Below are 17263 nucleotides of genomic sequence, written 5' to 3'. Positions count from 1 at the left end.
CGACCAAAAGTGGATCGAAATAATATAGAGGTATAAAAAATAATCCAGAGGGAATGTGATTTTATTAGTACATACTACAAGAGCTAGCTATTTCAAAACTGAGCTTGGGTACATATGTATTGCACTATTGCCGTCACAAGCTCTACTGTCAACTTCCTTAAAAATTAACATACATCTTAGCTCTACTGTCAACTTTCTTAAAAATTAACATACATATTAGACCTTGCAAACGTAGTCACTGCAATCGGTGGCAACAACCCCGTATCTGCCCTCTTCGCCACCATTGCTAGCCGTTGTAGGTGGCTCTTTTTAACTTAAAAGAGTCAAAGACAAGTGAAGCTTATACAAGTAAATTTTACATGCAATAAAACTGACTGTAATCTAGGATAACATTTTTCACACATATAAACATTTCTTACTATAATAACATAAATAGAAGAGACATTCCTCCAAAATGGACAAAACACTAACTACAAATCCGTGTCTTCCTTCCCTCCATCTACGACCATTGCAACAAACTTCTTATTTAGAGCTCATCGTCCTCATCATCGTTATCAACAATATTACGAGTCGAGGTCATATCTTGAGCAATCTCCTTAGCATTACGCAAAGTATCACCAGCCTTCTTCTTTGCAGCATCATACCCTTCCTTGGCCTTCTCCTTCATCCAACTCGAATGCTCCTCCGCGGCTTCCTTCGCATCTTGGGCCTTTTCCTTGGCATCTTGAGCCTTTCGAGCCGTTGCCTCCTTTGCCTTATCAACCTCCTGGCCCATTGTCTCCTTAGCCTCTTGAGCTTTACGGCCTACTGTTTCCGATTGTTGCTGAACCTGATCTTTGACGTTCGAGGCCTTGTTAGAGGCCTCGTTGACGTATTGCTGAGCCTTGTCCTTCACTACTTCGGCCTGCTCAGTGGCTGCATCTTTCGACGATGCAGCCTTGTTTGCGGCATCTCTAGTAGCTTCGGATGTTTTATCTTCAGCTTGTCGTGCCTTTTCGTTTGCTTTGTCAGAGGCTTCATTTGCCTTTTCATATGTCTTCTCTTTGGCTACGTTTGCTGCCCATATCATAAAATTATAATCTTGCACTTTACTCAATCAATATTGCACATTTGTACTTCATTTAGAATCATTCTATTGTTAAAAATCTATATATGCTTGATTTATGATCTTCTATAATGTTTTATGGAATTCAACAAATCGATTTAATACAAATTAACAAGCTTTAAACATATAAGCAAAACAATCTATTAAGAAATAACTAATAAGGTGTACGATGTATCATGTTGTCTCGTATTGTTCCAATATCTCATAATTATAATATGCATATAACATGAATTTATATAGTTGGGTTTTACTTGTAATTTCCTTCCAACTAATTTAAGTGACAACATATCTATTAATAAATAAAATAAAATCATAAATAATAATTCCATATTACCATCATAATTTTCTAGAACTATTAAAAGAATTAACCCGATCGAACAAGGGAACAAAAAGCCACCTTAACACAAAATAGCATGCATCCATGCATAATCCAAACATAATTTGTTTTCCAAATATGATTGTAATAGGGTAAGCTACTTTGTGCACGTGTTGACACTTTTGATAATGGTGTTGTTAGTCTTGTTACGTATACCCTTTGAGGTTGATTGTGTAGATATCAAACAGTTTAGTTGATCAAAGTCCTGAAATGTAACTCAAGGTCTAGATCGAATCTTATCTACATCATAGCGTACATTACCTAAAAAAAAAACTTCGATTGATAAATATTACCTGCATCACCAACATTTTGTTGCTTCAATCCAAGCCCCTCTTGGATCTTCTCCTTAGCCCAACCCGTCCACGATTCACCACCCTCTTTGATCTCCTCCTCGGTGGCTTCGTGTGCGTACGACACGGAGACGTTGCACGACACCACTACAGCCACCACAACCACCAACGACATCAACTTCATCCCGGAGCGTCGTCGTGCCATCATTAGCTAATCACGTATGGTACGCCAGATAATCAAATACCAACAACTATGATGATTGATTAATTCAAAGTAGTAATCCTTATTTTTATTGGATACAAAGTTGTGAACATATAAGAATAGTTTTGGAATACATGTAAATTGAAGTTGAAGATCCTTGAAGAATAATATAGAAGATTAGAAGGAAAAGAAATTAGGCACTTTAAATTTAGAATGTGGTGGAGCGAGGGAATGGTTCTAAATTACACGTGTAGTAACGGGTGTTAGTTTCATTTTCCAAGTGTTGAGAAAAGAGTGTTGCATGTGTTTCTGATTTTGTGTTCGATTTGCCACTAAACCTGGGCACCGTGCCGGGCCGGGCCGCCGCGGGCCGTGTCTGTCGGGCCACGGGCTGGTTCGTGCCGTGCCGGTCGTGCCTGCGGGCCCAGGTTTTCGTGTCGTGCCGTGCCGGCCATTTTCACAGGCCAGCCCACGGCACGGCACGGCCCTCGTGCCTGGCGGGCTCGTGCCGTGCCGGCCACGTGCCGGCCTGCGGGCTGGCAGCGGGCTGGTGCAGTTTTCAATTTTTTTTTTTTTTTTTTTTTTTTTTTTTATTTTTTATGACAACATTATAAATTAATAAGTTTATAATGTATATAAGTTATAAAATTATAATTATAAGTTTTATAAGGTTATAACTTATAAGTTTATAACTTATAAGTTATTAAGTTATGAATTTTATAATTATAAGTTGAATATTTATGTTTTATAATTTGTATATTCAATATTTATATTTATATATTTACTTTATACTATTACTTTAAAATTTAATGTTTATGATTTATTAGTAATTGGTATAATTTTTTTTTTTTTTTAATATGAATTTACAAATTGTAACAAAACGGGAAAAAAAGGCAAATTGGACTTTGGATGTGAAAAATGCGTACTTTATATTATTATTACTTGAGTTGAGAAAATTGTACAATGATAAAAATCATACAATGATGGTATTAAACAAAAATTGGAAAATGATAAAATTGATATTTTTAAAATCGTACAATATACAATAATTGTCTATTCTTCTTCTCCTTCTTCTTGCTCGTCTTCGTCTTCGTCTTCGTCTTCGCCTTCGCCTTCAAGGTCATCGGCTAGTTGCATAGATTGGGAACTAGCCGAACCCGAACCGGAAGCGGAGGTTCCGTCTTCGTTGTCGTTGTGGTCGTAAGAACGGTCTTGTGAGCGATTTTCCGCATCCAACCAATCTTTGAAACACACGCACATTTCTAGTGTTTCGGGTTTTTGACTTGTTCTTCTATCGTCTAAAACCCTTCCGGATGCGCTGAAAGCTCGTTCGGAGGCGACGGAGGAAACTTGGATAGCAAGAATGTCTCGTGCCATTGCCGCCAAAGTTGGATGCTTCGAGCTTTGTTGTTTCCACCATGCAAGGAGGTCGAGGCTGTTTATCTCATCGTCGTCCATGCCTTTGGTGAAGTCGTAACTCAGGTACATCTGCAACTCCGAGACGTCGCTTTGCGTTCTCCTGATTGATGAATCACCTAAAAACCTTGAAATCAAGTTAGTAGCTTGTGAAAATAAATGTTTGGCCTTCTTACTTACGTTTTTGGATGGTTGGGAAGGCCCTGAGCGAGGAACGGTGCCATATTTGGCTTCATAGACTCTATATAAAGCAAAAAACTGATCTTTCACATTTGTCTTATAGTTTTCTACATCATCGTCAAGAAACATGCATTGAAAGTAAATGTCAACTAACATAAATGTGTTTTCATACTTTTGCCTAGGATCTAATATGGAAGCAAAAATATAAATCAAAGGAATCTCACTATAATATTTACGCCACTTTTTTTCCATTGCTGGAAGATACTGATCATAATCACTTTGATCGCGATGATCAGCGAAAAGTTGGGCGAGTAAGCATGCATTAGAAAGAAAGTTTTGAGCACAAGGATTGTAAACAGTAGAAAAACAATACGTCATGTTATATAATAACTGTAAAAATTGCATATATCTTTCACAGTTTTTCCAATCATCATCATACAAAGCATTTTGTGGAAATTTTTGGTTGTAAAATAATGTTAACGGGCCCTTGTACTCAATTGCCTTTGTTAACATGTCATAGGTGGAATTCCACCTAGTTGGGCAATCGGTTTTAATTTTTATTACCCTTATCTTTTGTTGTTTTAGAAAACTCTTCCATTCTTGGTATCTCATGTTAGAGCTATTAATAGACATAATAGCATCTCTGATTTTGCTGTAGTATGGGCCAATTGCCCGAATTCCATCCTGTACACATAAGTTAAGTACATGGCAAACACATCTAGTATGAAGAGCTTCACCGTCTAATAGTACATCGGTTAAGTTTTGTTTGATAAGATTAGCTGTGTATGTCATAGAGGTTGCATTATCAAAAGTCATAGACATCATTTTATCTCGAAGGTTGTATTCGTCTATTGCTTGCATTAAATGGTGAGCAATGTTAATGCCGGTGTGTGGGTATTCCAGCATTTTGAAATGTATTATTCTTTTTGTAACATCCATTGATCATCTACCCAATGGCAAGTCACACATAAATAGTGATATTTATAACCACTATCCCAAGAATCGGCTGTTAAAGATACTCTACAGTTAAGGTTACTCAATTCGGCTTGTAACCGGACTTTGTACTCTAGGAAATTTTTCATTGCGGCGGAACGAACGGTTTTCCTAGAGATTCTTTTATGTTGGGGTTGTAGTGCTTTGTTAATGTAGGTGTTGAATGCGTCACTTTCCGAGAAAAGAAAAGGTTGTTCGGCGTGTACTATCATTTTTCCTAGTTCATCCCTATCCCTCTCATAGTTGTATGTAAAGCCGTATGGATGGAATTGGGAAATTTTGGGCTGGGTTGGATCACTAGCTGGTTTTGCACAAGCTTTCATGTGTCTAGATAAGTGTCCCGTCCCGTTTTTGGTAACTGCCGTGAATACACTATTACATGTTTTACATTTTGCCCATTGTTCACCATCTTTACTTAGGACAAAATAACGCCATACCTCACTCCTTCGGTTTTTCAAAAGTAGCATCTCAGTTTCGGTTAACCATTCATGATGTGTGTGATGGTTAGTAGTGGGACTAGTGGGAGTGGCAGTAGAACCGGAGGGAATTCGGGTACTTTCTTGGCTACCTTGGCTAGAACAATAGTTTTGTTGATCACCGATATAATTAGGTGGAAATTGGTATGGTGGTAGTGGAAATTGGTTTAGTGGTGGTGCTGGAAATCCCGACGTATTATATGGCTCATAGCCCGAGGGGAAGTAAATGGGGTCATTGGTTTGACTCGTAATTTGGGGGCTCGTTGTATTTGGTGGTTCCCTAGAACTACTACTACGGATAAGTCGGCCTTTCCCCCTAGACCTAGATGATGGGTTGTTCGATGCCATAATTAACAATTAATTTTTTAATAAAAAGTGGTTAACTATAATAATAATAATTAATAACAACAATTTTAACAATAAAAATATCAATAATAATAATTAATAACAACAACTATAACAATAACAATAACAACAAAAATAAATAATAACAACAATTGTAACAATAATAATAATTAATAACAACAATTATAACAACAACAATAACAATTAACAACAATAATAATTAAACAAGATTATTCTAATAATAACAATAAAACAATAATAAATTAAGATTAGTTTAGATCTTACAACCGTGCTTCAACGCTCCACTAATTACGATTACGAACTTTTTAATTTTTTCCGATATTAGGAAAATAATTAGAGAATTTAAGAGAATAATTAGAGAATTTAAGAAAATAAGGATTATTAGAGATTTAGAGAATATAAGAGATAAGAAGAAGAGATTGTGATTTTGTGATTTGGGAATGAAATGGAGGTGAGTATTTATAGAATTTTTGGCAAAAAACTAGCCGTTTTATAGCCGTTTATAGCCGTTGGCCCGCGGGCCGTGCCTGCGGGCCAGCACGGCGGGCCATGCCCGTGCTCGTGCCGGGCCGTGCCTGGGAATTCTCAACCGTGTCCGTGGCACGGCCCGTGGCACGGAAGTTGAACTTCGTGCCGTGCCGTGCTTGACTTCGGGCCGTGTCGGGCTGCGCCGAACGGCGGGCCGTGCCGGGCGGCACGCGGGCCAACCCGGCCCGTGCCCAGGTTTATTTGCCACCTATGTTTTCCTTTCTTGTGGGTGAATGATGAGAGACCGCCTAAAACTCCCTTTTTGAAATCGTTTTCCAACTCCCTACGTTACAGAACAATTAATTACCTTCGTTTCACATTGTTTATGACAATTGAATATTTTATAATTCACAAAAATACAGGTATTATTTCTTTTTATCATAAATAACTCTAGTTCGTACTAAGTAAAGATTATTGAGAGAATTATTACAGGGTATTATATGACTATTTTTTTTATTATTTTTAAATCATAAAGGATGTGTGAAATAGAGTTTATGAATAGTGTCAAAAGTAAAACGTGTTAACTAATCTGAATCAAAAGAAGTAGGTATAAATATTGCCAATATTGTTGTATTTACAAGAATAAAAAGGTTGACATTGGTTTTAATTAGGTGTTGTGGTCAGTGACGGGATCTAGAAATTCAAGTTGGTGGGTCACCATCTATTTTACCGAATAATGTTTTAAGAGAGCAATTTGTTTCCTAAATTTTAAATAATTTAAACATACAATTATAATTGTAAATATTAACATATGAGTTTGAAAACTTCAAATGTACGACAATTATGACTATGTATGATAAAATTTAATGTCATAATTCAAGTTTTAATTATAACCAATAATTCAAGGGAGCCATTACATTGTGAATATTTTGTTTGTTTAGAAATGTATTATAAAAGTTGTTATTCTTTTATCAACAAAATCTTGAAAATTAAAATTTAATTAATGTAGAAACTAGAATTATAGGAAAAGGGAAAAGTAAAAAAGTCAAATGATAAGAAAAGAAGGGGAAGATTGAATAAGAAGCCAATCACAAATTCACAATGGTTATGTACCATAAGTACATAATGGCAAAATAGAAACGTGGGGAAGTGAAATTAAAAGAAAAAGGGGTCGAAATTAAAAAAACAAACAGATCGAAAATAAAAACATACGAAAGTGTGAAATACTAAAAAATATTGAAAAAGAATAGGGGAAAATAAAATAGAAAAGCAAGCACAACAACTAGAAACATAGGGAAGTATTGTATGAAAGACTTAAAACAAATGTAAAAGAAAAGAGGAAGAAATAGAAAAGCTAAAATAAATGTAAAAGAAAAGGGAAAGAAATAGAAAGCTATAACATAAAAGTTTAAAAAGGTAAAATGCTGAACATGGGGAATCGAAACCCACGACCTAATAAGGAGACAACCCTGTTCGCATGAATTACCAACTAAGCTGCGAGATTTTTTTGCAATTGATATGCACTTATAGTAATAAAACCAACTTTCATTTTTGGACTTGGTGGGTCACGTGACCCACCAAGACCCACGTTGGCTCCGCCAATGGTTGTGGTACAAAGAAAAAAGTGCCAGTGTTGGAGTCTTTGATTATGACGGCTTTTATGTGGACTTTAATGATGGTTGGAGTGTCCGACTGTTTGTGTAGTTTAACCATGAAGAGAAGAGTAGGGTAGCTTAACACGTGACCTATATAACATATTAAAGAGGTTAAAATCGGTTAGGGTTTTAGGGGAAGAAACTCCCAAAAGATAGGATAATATGACCGAGTTAATTGAAATGACGAACCATTTTAAGGTTGCTAAACCATGAGATTATTAAAAATTGTCAAATTTTCCAAATTAAATATAATAAGAAAAATATTTATTATGGAGAAAAAAAACCTATAATTCAAGAAAAAACAGAGCTTTACCAAACGAGGAATATTATTAAGCCTTAAAAACTAAACAAATAAATTACAAAATAATAAAAAGTTAGGTTTTCTATCGATAAAACCAGACTCCCTCCAAATTTCTTACTAGTTCTTATGTTACCCTAATATTGCAACATGGGGCGGGGACATGAATTTTTTTTTTAAAAAGGAGAGAATTAGAGAGGAATAAAGATACAGAATTATGTAATAAGGAGATAGAAAGAAAAAAACATATGCAATTAGGAAAATATTGCAATATTTGTAAAGTTTCCCAAAATGTTAATGTTGCAATATTTGTGGAACGGAAGAAATATTATTTTGTTTCCTTATATTATTTGAGTATGGAGTATGAAAGGAGAGAGAAATAATATTTAAAATATGCGTAGTAATAATTTCCCAAAAATAAAAGTGTTACACTTGAAAACAAAAAGGCCACATAAAATTATAATAAAAGGGTTGCATTAAGTAAACCAGATTGCGTTTTAGCACACTTTAAAAAAAGGGATTTGTTAAACATCGCCCACAAATTACTACATAAAGCCCGCATTTTATAATTTTTTGACAAATTTGCCCTTTTTATAATTTTAACCGAAAACAAATTTTTCGCACTAAAAAAATGTGGATCACCGAAGAGACGTCGTCGGCGGCGATATGCACCGGAGAGTCGCCATCGTCGCCGGAAAACGAAGTTCGTAACGTATCGTAAGGACGAAATGGTGGCTGGCGCCTAGCCGAGAAGGCCATGCCGTGGTTGTGGCGCCTAGCCAGGACGCCGCCACCGTGGCATAGGCGCCTGGTGGGGAAGCCTCACCCATGGGAGTGGCGCGTGGCCAGGACGCCGGAGCCACGGCCGAGGCGCCTGGCCAGGACGCCGCCACTAGGGGTGGCTTTAAAAAAATATTTTTTTTTTTTAATTTAATTCTCTTTTTTTTTTTGTTTTAAACTTTTTTTTAAAGAACATAAAATTAAAAATTAAAAAAAAAAAAGAGGAACATAAAATTTTTTTTAAAAAAAACAACAAAATTTAAAACAAAATAAAAAAAAAAAATCAGAAACATAAAATTTAAAATTAAAAAAAAGAAAAACAAATTTAAAAAAAAAGAAAAAAAAAATTATTTTCGAAAATAAAATTTCAAATTTAAAAACAAAAAAAAATTAAAAAAAAAAATATATTACGAGGCGCCTAGGCCAGACGCCGTGACGGTGGCGGCGGCGCCTAGCCCAGACGGTGGTGCCGTGGTGGTGGCGTCTGGGCTAGGCGCCGCCGCCACCGTCACGGCGTCTGGCCTAGGCGCCTCCGCCGTGGTGGTGGCGTCTGGCCTTGGCGCCGCCACCGCCTCCAAACTTTTTTTTTTATTTTTTAAAAACAAAATTAATAAAAAATACCTCCTCGCCGGCAAACCGCCGTCCACCCGCCGCCGGTGCCGCCACTTCCTTGCCGGCCGCCTCGACATCGCTCGGAAAGTTTTTTAGAGAGAGAAAGTGGAAGTAGAGAATAGAGAGAAGAAATTGTGTTTTTTTTTACTTTGAGGGCAAAAGTGTCATTTCACTCTAATTTTGTGGGCTTTATGTGGAGATTTGCGGGCGATGTTTAGTAATCCACTAAAAAAAACGGAGGGAGTATCCAGTTTTCAATACCGTTTACCCGGAACCTAAAATACGAACCAAGAATAAATTTTTCACCCTTTGGAGTTTTATCACGTTTCCGCTGCGTCGTTGCAGCCCTCCCTCTCTCTCCTCCATTGAAGCGTGCTCTGAATCCTCCATTGAAGCGGCTTCTGAGCTTTTTCTCCTCCATTGAAGTAACTTCCGAGGTAAGATAATTTTTTTTCTTTATTTTATTAGCATCGAATATTAATTATAGTATTTAGTTTATAAAGTTAATTTAATTGTCAATATGGTCAATTTAGGGTTCTTCTAAGGTGGATTATTGAACTATTGGTTATAATTACTGTAATTATGAAACAATATAATTAGCGAGTTGTTACTAGATTTGTGCTATTCGTATGCTTATGCGAGAAGAATTTAACTTGATTTTTCAAGCCTAATTTGATAATATAGTCAAATTTGGTTGCTAATGTGTTGCAGGCTCAGGGACAGTTCTCCTATGAAATTACAGATTTTAGATTTGTTTTCTACATTTTTTGTGTCATTAATCATTATTAGTTTATGGAATTTAGAATAATCTGGCATATTTATGATGACATTGATGAGTTTTTAATATTTACTCATAATAATCTTATGGGTACATCATTACATTATTGTTATAAGAAAGTTTTATTTTATTTTATTTTATTTATTTATTTATTTTTTTCTAGATGTTTTTGAAGCACATTGATGAGTTTTTAATATTTACTCATAATATTCTTATAGTTAAGTTATTATTTAATTCAAAAGGGTTCTTAAGGTGATTAAGAAGAGGATGTTACCTAGTTCAGATTAAGAGCAGGTTAATCTCAATAAATGTTTGCTTATTGTATAAGCATATTTGTGTTAAGCTAGTAGAATTGTGGTTCCGATTAATAGAATGATAGGTTGGTCTTTATTTTAGCACGAATTAATACTTGGGAATACAAGTTTGATCAAGTTTAACTGCTAGCTTAATTACCGAGCTCGGCTCTGCTCGGCCCTATACATGTTTATAATATATAACCATCTACTTCTATTGGTTTTTGTTGTTAATTAGATAGCTTCAGCAAATTTTTTACATGAATGTCACAATGTACTATAGGTATGATGATTGATTATAAATGAAACTATCATAGATTAACCAAGTTATATGCATGAACTATACCTCTTTAGCTCCATTTTTGAATGAGAGAACTGATTTAGTATTTATTTACATCAATCATTACTCATCCAAGTTTTTATCAGTTATTCATACTTGTCTTCCAGTCTTTCTATCTCTTTAGTTTTGGCACATAGACCTTGGGTAAACTAAACATTCTGTTGCACAGGTCAAAAGATGAAGGGTAGCCATGAGATAGAGGTTGCGGAAGCTCAAGAAAACCTTGATAATCTACCTGTGGAGAAAAAGGAAACCCGTGATGAAATGCTTTCAAGGCACAGGTAAATCCATAAATTTTTCTTTATTCCATTAACAATTTAAGCAATAGATAGGATGTTAGTCTCTTATGTGTTATATATTTAGTTATTTGAATAGGTGCTCTTTTAGTGACAAACGACCATTTTACTTAGTAGATCATTTTGCTGGGATTACATACTTCGTATATGATAGATGCAGAAGCTTATTGTATGCTTTTTAATTATGTCCTGTGTAACTCTTTAGTTGCCTTGTCCTTGTGACCTTATCTTAATACCTTATCTCAGAAGAGAATTTTCCTTTATTATGGACGTATTAAAATCGTATACATTCTGTTATGTCAATACGTTGTTTCGGTACAGAAAAGTAATTCACTAAATTGTTTTAGTAAACTAGTCCAATATTTTACCTCATACTTTGGATTGATGGACCATATTCTTATATAAGTGAATTGTAGAGTACTAGAGTCCCTTAGAACAAAGAGGGTGAGGAATATTTAATTAACACAGACCGATATAGAATTTACCTTTGGAAGGAGCTACATCAATACAAACCGTACCTGATGTGTGAAGCTATCAATCTTGTCGATCATTCTTTGAATCAAGGTAGTCTTCTTGAGGCACTATAACTGAAGTGTTTGGAGCATTTACATTTTCGAGTTATGGTTTTGAAAGCTATCTGATGTACTAAGCCTTTTCTTTAAATGTCTGTTTTTTTGTTACACTTTCAAGATATTGATCTATCCAGATGCTTTCCTAGATTATGGATATTGGGTAAATTAGTACCCTTTTTTTTTTTTTTTTTTTTTTTGGGATTGATCATTATGCTATGCTATGTTACATGGACTCGGGTACCCATGTCCGACACGGGTATGTGTCTAAGCGTCCGACTCGGCTATTTTGTGAAAAAATCCATGGTTTTGAACCAAAAGTGAGTGTCCAAGTGTCATACCCATGTCCGAGTGTCGAGGGTCTGACATGAGTACTTGAGGTGAAATGAAGAGTTCATGTAACATATTTACGCTGATAGTTTGGTTTATAATGTGGTGACTGGACGTTAGTTACTATACTGTGTAAATCCTTACATTTTGTGGTTCGTGGACTCATAGTGTAGAATAATTAACCTAGAGAACATGTGGCTGTAGTCTTATGCTCAGAGTATACCTGCTTTTCTTATCTGTATGATACCACAGGAATTGCTTTAAGTAATGTTTTGACTACCACATATATTGCTTTGAGCAATATTTTGTGTTTTGCGATGCCTGGCTTATTAGAATTGAGCAAGTTTAGGTTTAAATCTTCTCTCTACCAAAGTCATTGGCCCCTTGCAAGCTATTTGTTGTTGGATATCCCACATTATTCTCTAATTCTATTATGAAAAGTAGAAGCATGTTCCCTTGGCAATTCTGTAAAGTCTTTTCTTCATTTGGCAGCCCCTTTCAGATAATCAAATTGGGTTTGTTGGGAGTATGTGCCCGTCTATTCTCTTTGGATTCTTTCACATGTTCATTATTGGCATTCCTTAATTTGGAGAAGAGATAGTAGCTTCATATTTTGTCATCATTAAAAATAGAAGTGCTGACTTTTGAAAATATAATCATCTATAATGAATAAATATCACTTATTAGTTACTAATTTTATATGTGACATATCCAAGGTAATGTAAGTAGGTGAATATGTCATTTTGTATATCATAGCATTCCTAATTCATGTCTTTGCTTTATAAATTATTAAGGAATAGAATGTCTCGTAGCATTCTAATTAGGGTTTGTAAGGTTGTTTCACTGAGCTATTTGAATCAGTAGGGTCATGAATGTTATGAAGTCTTTGGTGACTATCTAAAGTAATTTTTTCTAGTCTGTTTTTGGAAACAGCTGTCATTATCTTTTTGACTCTGTCGTGAAAATATATGAAGTCCGATACTTTTCCATTTTGGTACTTTTGAGTTATGCCAACGTTTCACTTTGGTGACCTGATTTCGTAATACTAATAACAGTTTTACTTTGGTAATCCTTGAGTTCCACAGATTGTAGTAGTAGCTCCACTTCTGTCGTCCCAGATTGTAAAAATAATTAATCTGACCTGACACAAATACCATTAAAAAATCTGTTAAAAAGTGACTTGTTATGCAAGATTTTATTTGGAATCTCACAAGTTGGATCATGAAAGGATAAAAGGGAAATCAAAGGTTTTCAAAGTGCTAACCTTTTCATTCATTGGTTTGAAAGAAAAGTATGGCCTCAAAGACACCCACTATATTTGGGTGTAAAGAGTTGTACAACTTGAAGGGGATGCAAGGTGTGACATAGACAACACTATTTGTGACTCCCTACAACCACTAGGGTAGTGTGGTGCATAGTTTGTGGTCCAAAGTGCTCCTGTTTGAGGTTGTGCTTCTTTATGCACCCATGCTATAGTTGGTGTCATTGAGGCCAGTTTTGCCTTTCTAAAAGTAAACCTTAACGACATTTTTTAACTTCATAAATTTTTGTAGAGGTTTAGTGTCACTGATTTTTAGTATCTTAGCTTACCATAGTGAATATATGCAAAATATAGTTCTACAAAGTGGAAATTTTCTTTTATCTCAAGGGACCAATTTGAGGATTTCCTTAAAATTGTATATGATGCTTCAAAATAATACTATCTCCATTCTTTTATGATGGTATTAATTACTATGTATGTACACTGAGAGTATGAGAGAGTGTGGGTAGTGGGGCATGTGTAAGAAATATAGGAAAGAGAGTGTTGCAACTGGAAAAGTAGGAAAGGTAGTGTTGTAGGAAAGAGAGGTGTTTTATAAGGACAAATTAGGAATAAAGTAAAAGTGTAAAAACAAAAGGAATCGAGTGTAATCGGAAAGCATAACCATGCAACAACAACAAAGCATTACTCCTAAAATGATTTGGGGCCAACTATACTTCCTAAAAAAGAAAAAAAAAAAAAAAGAAAAAAGAAAGAGAAAAAAAGCGGAAGTATATTATACTTCCTCTGTCCTTCCATCTCTGCCAACGTCCAACCTTCCTCATTACAGCCACCTCCACCTCCACCTCTTCTCTTTCCTTTGCATCACAACCACACAGGTTACCAAAATTGAGGCCACTGTGGTTGAATTTGGCCGGATATTAAAATCACCATAGCCAAATCCAACCTCTTTGCCCTTGAATGTTATTAAAAAAAAAAAAATGCTTGTGCTTGACAATCGACGGTGGGAATTTCTCTCTCATCTCTTTTCTCTATATAGATGGGTATGGTGGTGATGGGGATGAGAGAAAGATGCATTATTACTAAGAGCATTTTTTTGTGCTTTGTATGTGTTTAGAGCTGGTATTAGTTTTATCTGAGTTGGTGTTTATTTTGATTTTGTTTATTCCCAATTGTAGTGATAGTCTTGTAGTGGTGGCATAAGCGGTGGTGTGGCGTTGATTTTTCCATGGTGGTGTAGGTTGTAGCGGTGTAAGCAGTGGTGGTTATGTCAGCGATGGTGTTAGCACCGGTGGTCCTTTGTGAATCGTCAAGGAGGCTGGTTGACACAATTGTTCTAACATGGAGAAGGGTAGGAGGTTAGTGGGTAGGGTTGTATTCTTAATCCTAAATACTACCTCCGTTTCATATTATTTGCAACGATTAGACATCTTCTACTCATAGTTTATGTCAAAACGTTGCAAATAATATGAAACGGAGGTAGTAAATTAATAACCAATGAGAGTAATGCCTTAATCCTAGATTTCTAGCATATCAGCATACTTATACTTGGGTTTTGACCTGACTCTGTTTCTTATTATTGGTCATTTAGGCACGCTTTTTGTTGTTGTTGTTTTGGGGAGGGGGGGGGGGATATTGTTCTTGATTACAGAAAGCAGGTATATGTTTTTTAACCTTACTTTATTTTGTTGGGAGTAGATTTAGTATTTTATTTTTTTATTTTTTTATTTTTTTGACACAAGGAGTAGATTTAGTTTACCTTCTTTTGGGGTGTACAAACTGTGGCTCAGAGAATGTTATCTCACTGTCATTTTTCAAATACTCTGTAAATTTTCAGGAAAGAAATTACCCAGCTACAGAACAAAGAGGTTGAGATGAAAAAGGCTGCAGCTAAAGGTAGCAAAGCCGAACAGAAAGCAAAGAAAAAGCAAGTTGAGGAGGAAGTAGCCAAACTATCTGCCAATCTTAGAGATAAACATGCACAGGAACTTTCTTCACTGGGCTATAATATCAGCACGATTGGCAATGGAAATGACAGAGGAAACCTTGACACACTTGTCAAAGCAATTGCTGGAGTATCTGTGGCCAGTAATGCTGATAATCACAAGCCTAGTAAAAGTGTTAAGAGACGTGAGAAAAGAGCTCAGCAAGAAGCTGCAAGGGAACAAAGAATAAAAGAGGAACAAAGCAACATCACAAGTGATAGAGTGATTGAAGATGGGTTATTGGAGAAGAAGCTAGACCCACTTGGATTGACCATCAATGATATAAAACCTGATGGCCACTGCCTTTATCGTGCTGTGGAGGATCAGCTAGCTCACTTGTCAGGAGGTTCTTCACCTTACAATTTCCAGCAGCTTCGAGAGATGGCCGCTTCTTATATGCGTGATCATGTCTCTGAATTTCTCCCCTTTTTCATATCAGAGAATGAGGTTGAAGGAGAGTCAGATGATTCTCTGGCGCAGAGATTTGAAAACTACTGTCGCGAGGTGGAAACAACAGCAGCTTGGGGTGGGCAACTGGAGCTTGGTGCCTTGACACATTGCTTGAAGAAACATATAATTATATTTTCAGGGTCCTTCCCTGATGTTGAAATGGGCAAGGAGTACAAGACTGATGGTTCTTCTACTTCATTGAACTCTTGTATCAAGCTATCGTACCACAAGCATGCGTTTGGTCTGGGTGAGCATTATAATTCTGTGGTTCCCAGTTTATAACAAAATCATTTAGCTATCCCTGCAAACTTATGAGATTGAATTTTTTTTTTTTCCCCTTCTCTTTTTGTATGAGAGAAAAAGTAAGCGAATTAGGAGTGCACATTGAACTCCATTGTTGAACTCAAGAGTGATAGTATTTCTGTTGCATTTTTTAATACCATACATACTGATACTGATACACTTCAAGTTTGATCTGCTTGGATATTTGATACCCTTTAAATTTTGATACAATAATCAGTTATTGCCATATTTTTTTTATCGTGTTTCTTTGTAAGCAATTCTTTGGTGAGACCATCTTGCACACATCTAGTATGCAATAATTTTCTTTTATCTTGTTTGAGCACATGAACTTTGGGAAAGATGAAGCTCTCTGCTAAGGTTAGAGAGATGTAAAGCAATATTGGTCTGCTCAGCTTGTAGTGACTATAGTGATGGCCAGTTAGTTTTGATTTCTCAGCTTGTGACATAGTGACGATTATAAAGTACCAAAAAGTAACTTGCTGCAACATACTCCACACATGGATTGTGGCTAAACCTTGGTATCCCCGGCCTGGCGATGGCCTCCCCATGACACGCCCAAGAAGCAGCACATATTAGATGCAGTGACTATTTATAGAAAGCTTTTAATGAGTTTTTAGGTTTCCCTTACATTGAACTTGGGCAACTGCTGTCGCACTAATGGGTGTAATTTTGCTTTTAGGTGTATTTTGGTGGATAGAAATGCTCTTTCCTTGTTAATTTATGCTCGAATTTTGATTAGTTTAACCTTAACCTTAATCTTACCTTCTGGGTTGACCCGTAGGAAAATATTAAAACTTGGCTAGGCCATTAAAGCGAAAAGTGCAAATAAAAAGGGAAATAACAACAAACAGACGAAGGCAGAGGGCATCCTTTGGAACATAGCAGTAGCCTACTAGTCAACTTATATCAAATGTCAATCCAAATACTATCCAAATATAGAATAAAATCCCTTGCAAACACAAATCGGATAACAAGGGCAGTCGAGTGCACGAAAACCCTGGGGAAAACCCTTGTTAGAGTCTGCAGCGACACCTTGGGCAACTGCTGGTACACAAATGGTTGTCAACAAAACGATGGCAAGGATTATAAGTAGAAAAACCATATTATAATTGTTTCGCTTCATCATCTTTGCCACAAATATTACTCAACTCTGTTTTATTTTGCTTGTGTGTGTTTTTAGTGGATAGATTGATATACCCCCCCTTGGTTAATTTGATGCTCAAATCACGAGTATATGTAACCTTCAAAATCAATGCATCCACATGTATCAAACTTCTATATGGCTCATATGAACTAAGACCAGCATTTACTCCTTCCGTCTCCTTATTTTTTGGCCATAGGTGAGAGGAAAATGGTGGTCTTTATATATATGGTACAGAGCAAAATAAAAAGGAACACTCCAATAAGAAAAGTATGTATAGCAAAAATTAAGAGATAGAGG

At 36.0% G+C, this 17263-nt stretch overlaps 2 protein-coding genes across 2 annotated transcripts; one reads left to right on the top strand and one right to left on the bottom strand.

Annotated features, from left to right (window-relative positions):
* Window positions 1–93: 93 nt before the first annotated feature.
* Window positions 94–2284, bottom strand: LOC110718260 (late embryogenesis abundant protein D-29-like). The gene is made up of 2 exons (XM_021897095.1): window positions 1775–2284; window positions 94–1056 (listed from the first exon to the last, which is right to left on the bottom strand). Exons 1-2 carry the CDS (start codon window positions 1977–1979, stop codon window positions 527–529), a joined length of 735 nt encoding a protein of 244 aa, XP_021752787.1. The 5' UTR covers window positions 1980–2284; the 3' UTR covers window positions 94–526.
* A 7196-nt stretch (window positions 2285–9480) lies between these two features.
* On the top strand, window positions 9481–16059 carry LOC110717421 (OTU domain-containing protein 6B-like). Its single transcript, XM_021896115.1, has 3 exons — window positions 9481–9654; window positions 10798–10909; window positions 14922–16059. Exons 2-3 carry the CDS (start codon window positions 10806–10808, stop codon window positions 15799–15801), a joined length of 984 nt encoding a protein of 327 aa, XP_021751807.1. The 5' UTR covers window positions 9481–9654; window positions 10798–10805; the 3' UTR covers window positions 15802–16059.
* The last annotated feature ends 1204 nt before the right edge of the window (window positions 16060–17263 follow it).

Source organism: Chenopodium quinoa, unplaced genomic scaffold (genome assembly GCF_001683475.1).
Source record: "Chenopodium quinoa cultivar QQ74 unplaced genomic scaffold, ASM168347v1, whole genome shotgun sequence".
Taxonomy (NCBI): domain Eukaryota; kingdom Viridiplantae; phylum Streptophyta; class Magnoliopsida; order Caryophyllales; family Amaranthaceae; genus Chenopodium; species Chenopodium quinoa.
Note: the sequence above shows the minus strand (reverse complement) of the source record. Positions and strands in the feature narration are given on the sequence as shown.

Excerpts from the sequence above, each read along its gene's own strand:
- LOC110718260 (XM_021897095.1), bottom strand. The coding sequence starts at position 1,979 with ATGATGGCACGACGACGCTCCGGGATGAAGTTGATGTCGTTGGTGGTT. Across the intron at positions 1,057-1,774 it reads ACAAAATGTTGGTGATGCAG|CAAACGTAGCCAAAGAGAAG; the intron begins GTAATATTTATC and ends TGATATGGGCAG.
- LOC110717421 (XM_021896115.1), top strand. The coding sequence starts at position 10,806 with ATGAAGGGTAGCCATGAGATAGAGGTTGCGGAAGCTCAAGAAAACCTT. Across the intron at positions 10,910-14,921 it reads GAAATGCTTTCAAGGCACAG|GAAAGAAATTACCCAGCTAC; the intron begins GTAAATCCATAA and ends GTAAATTTTCAG.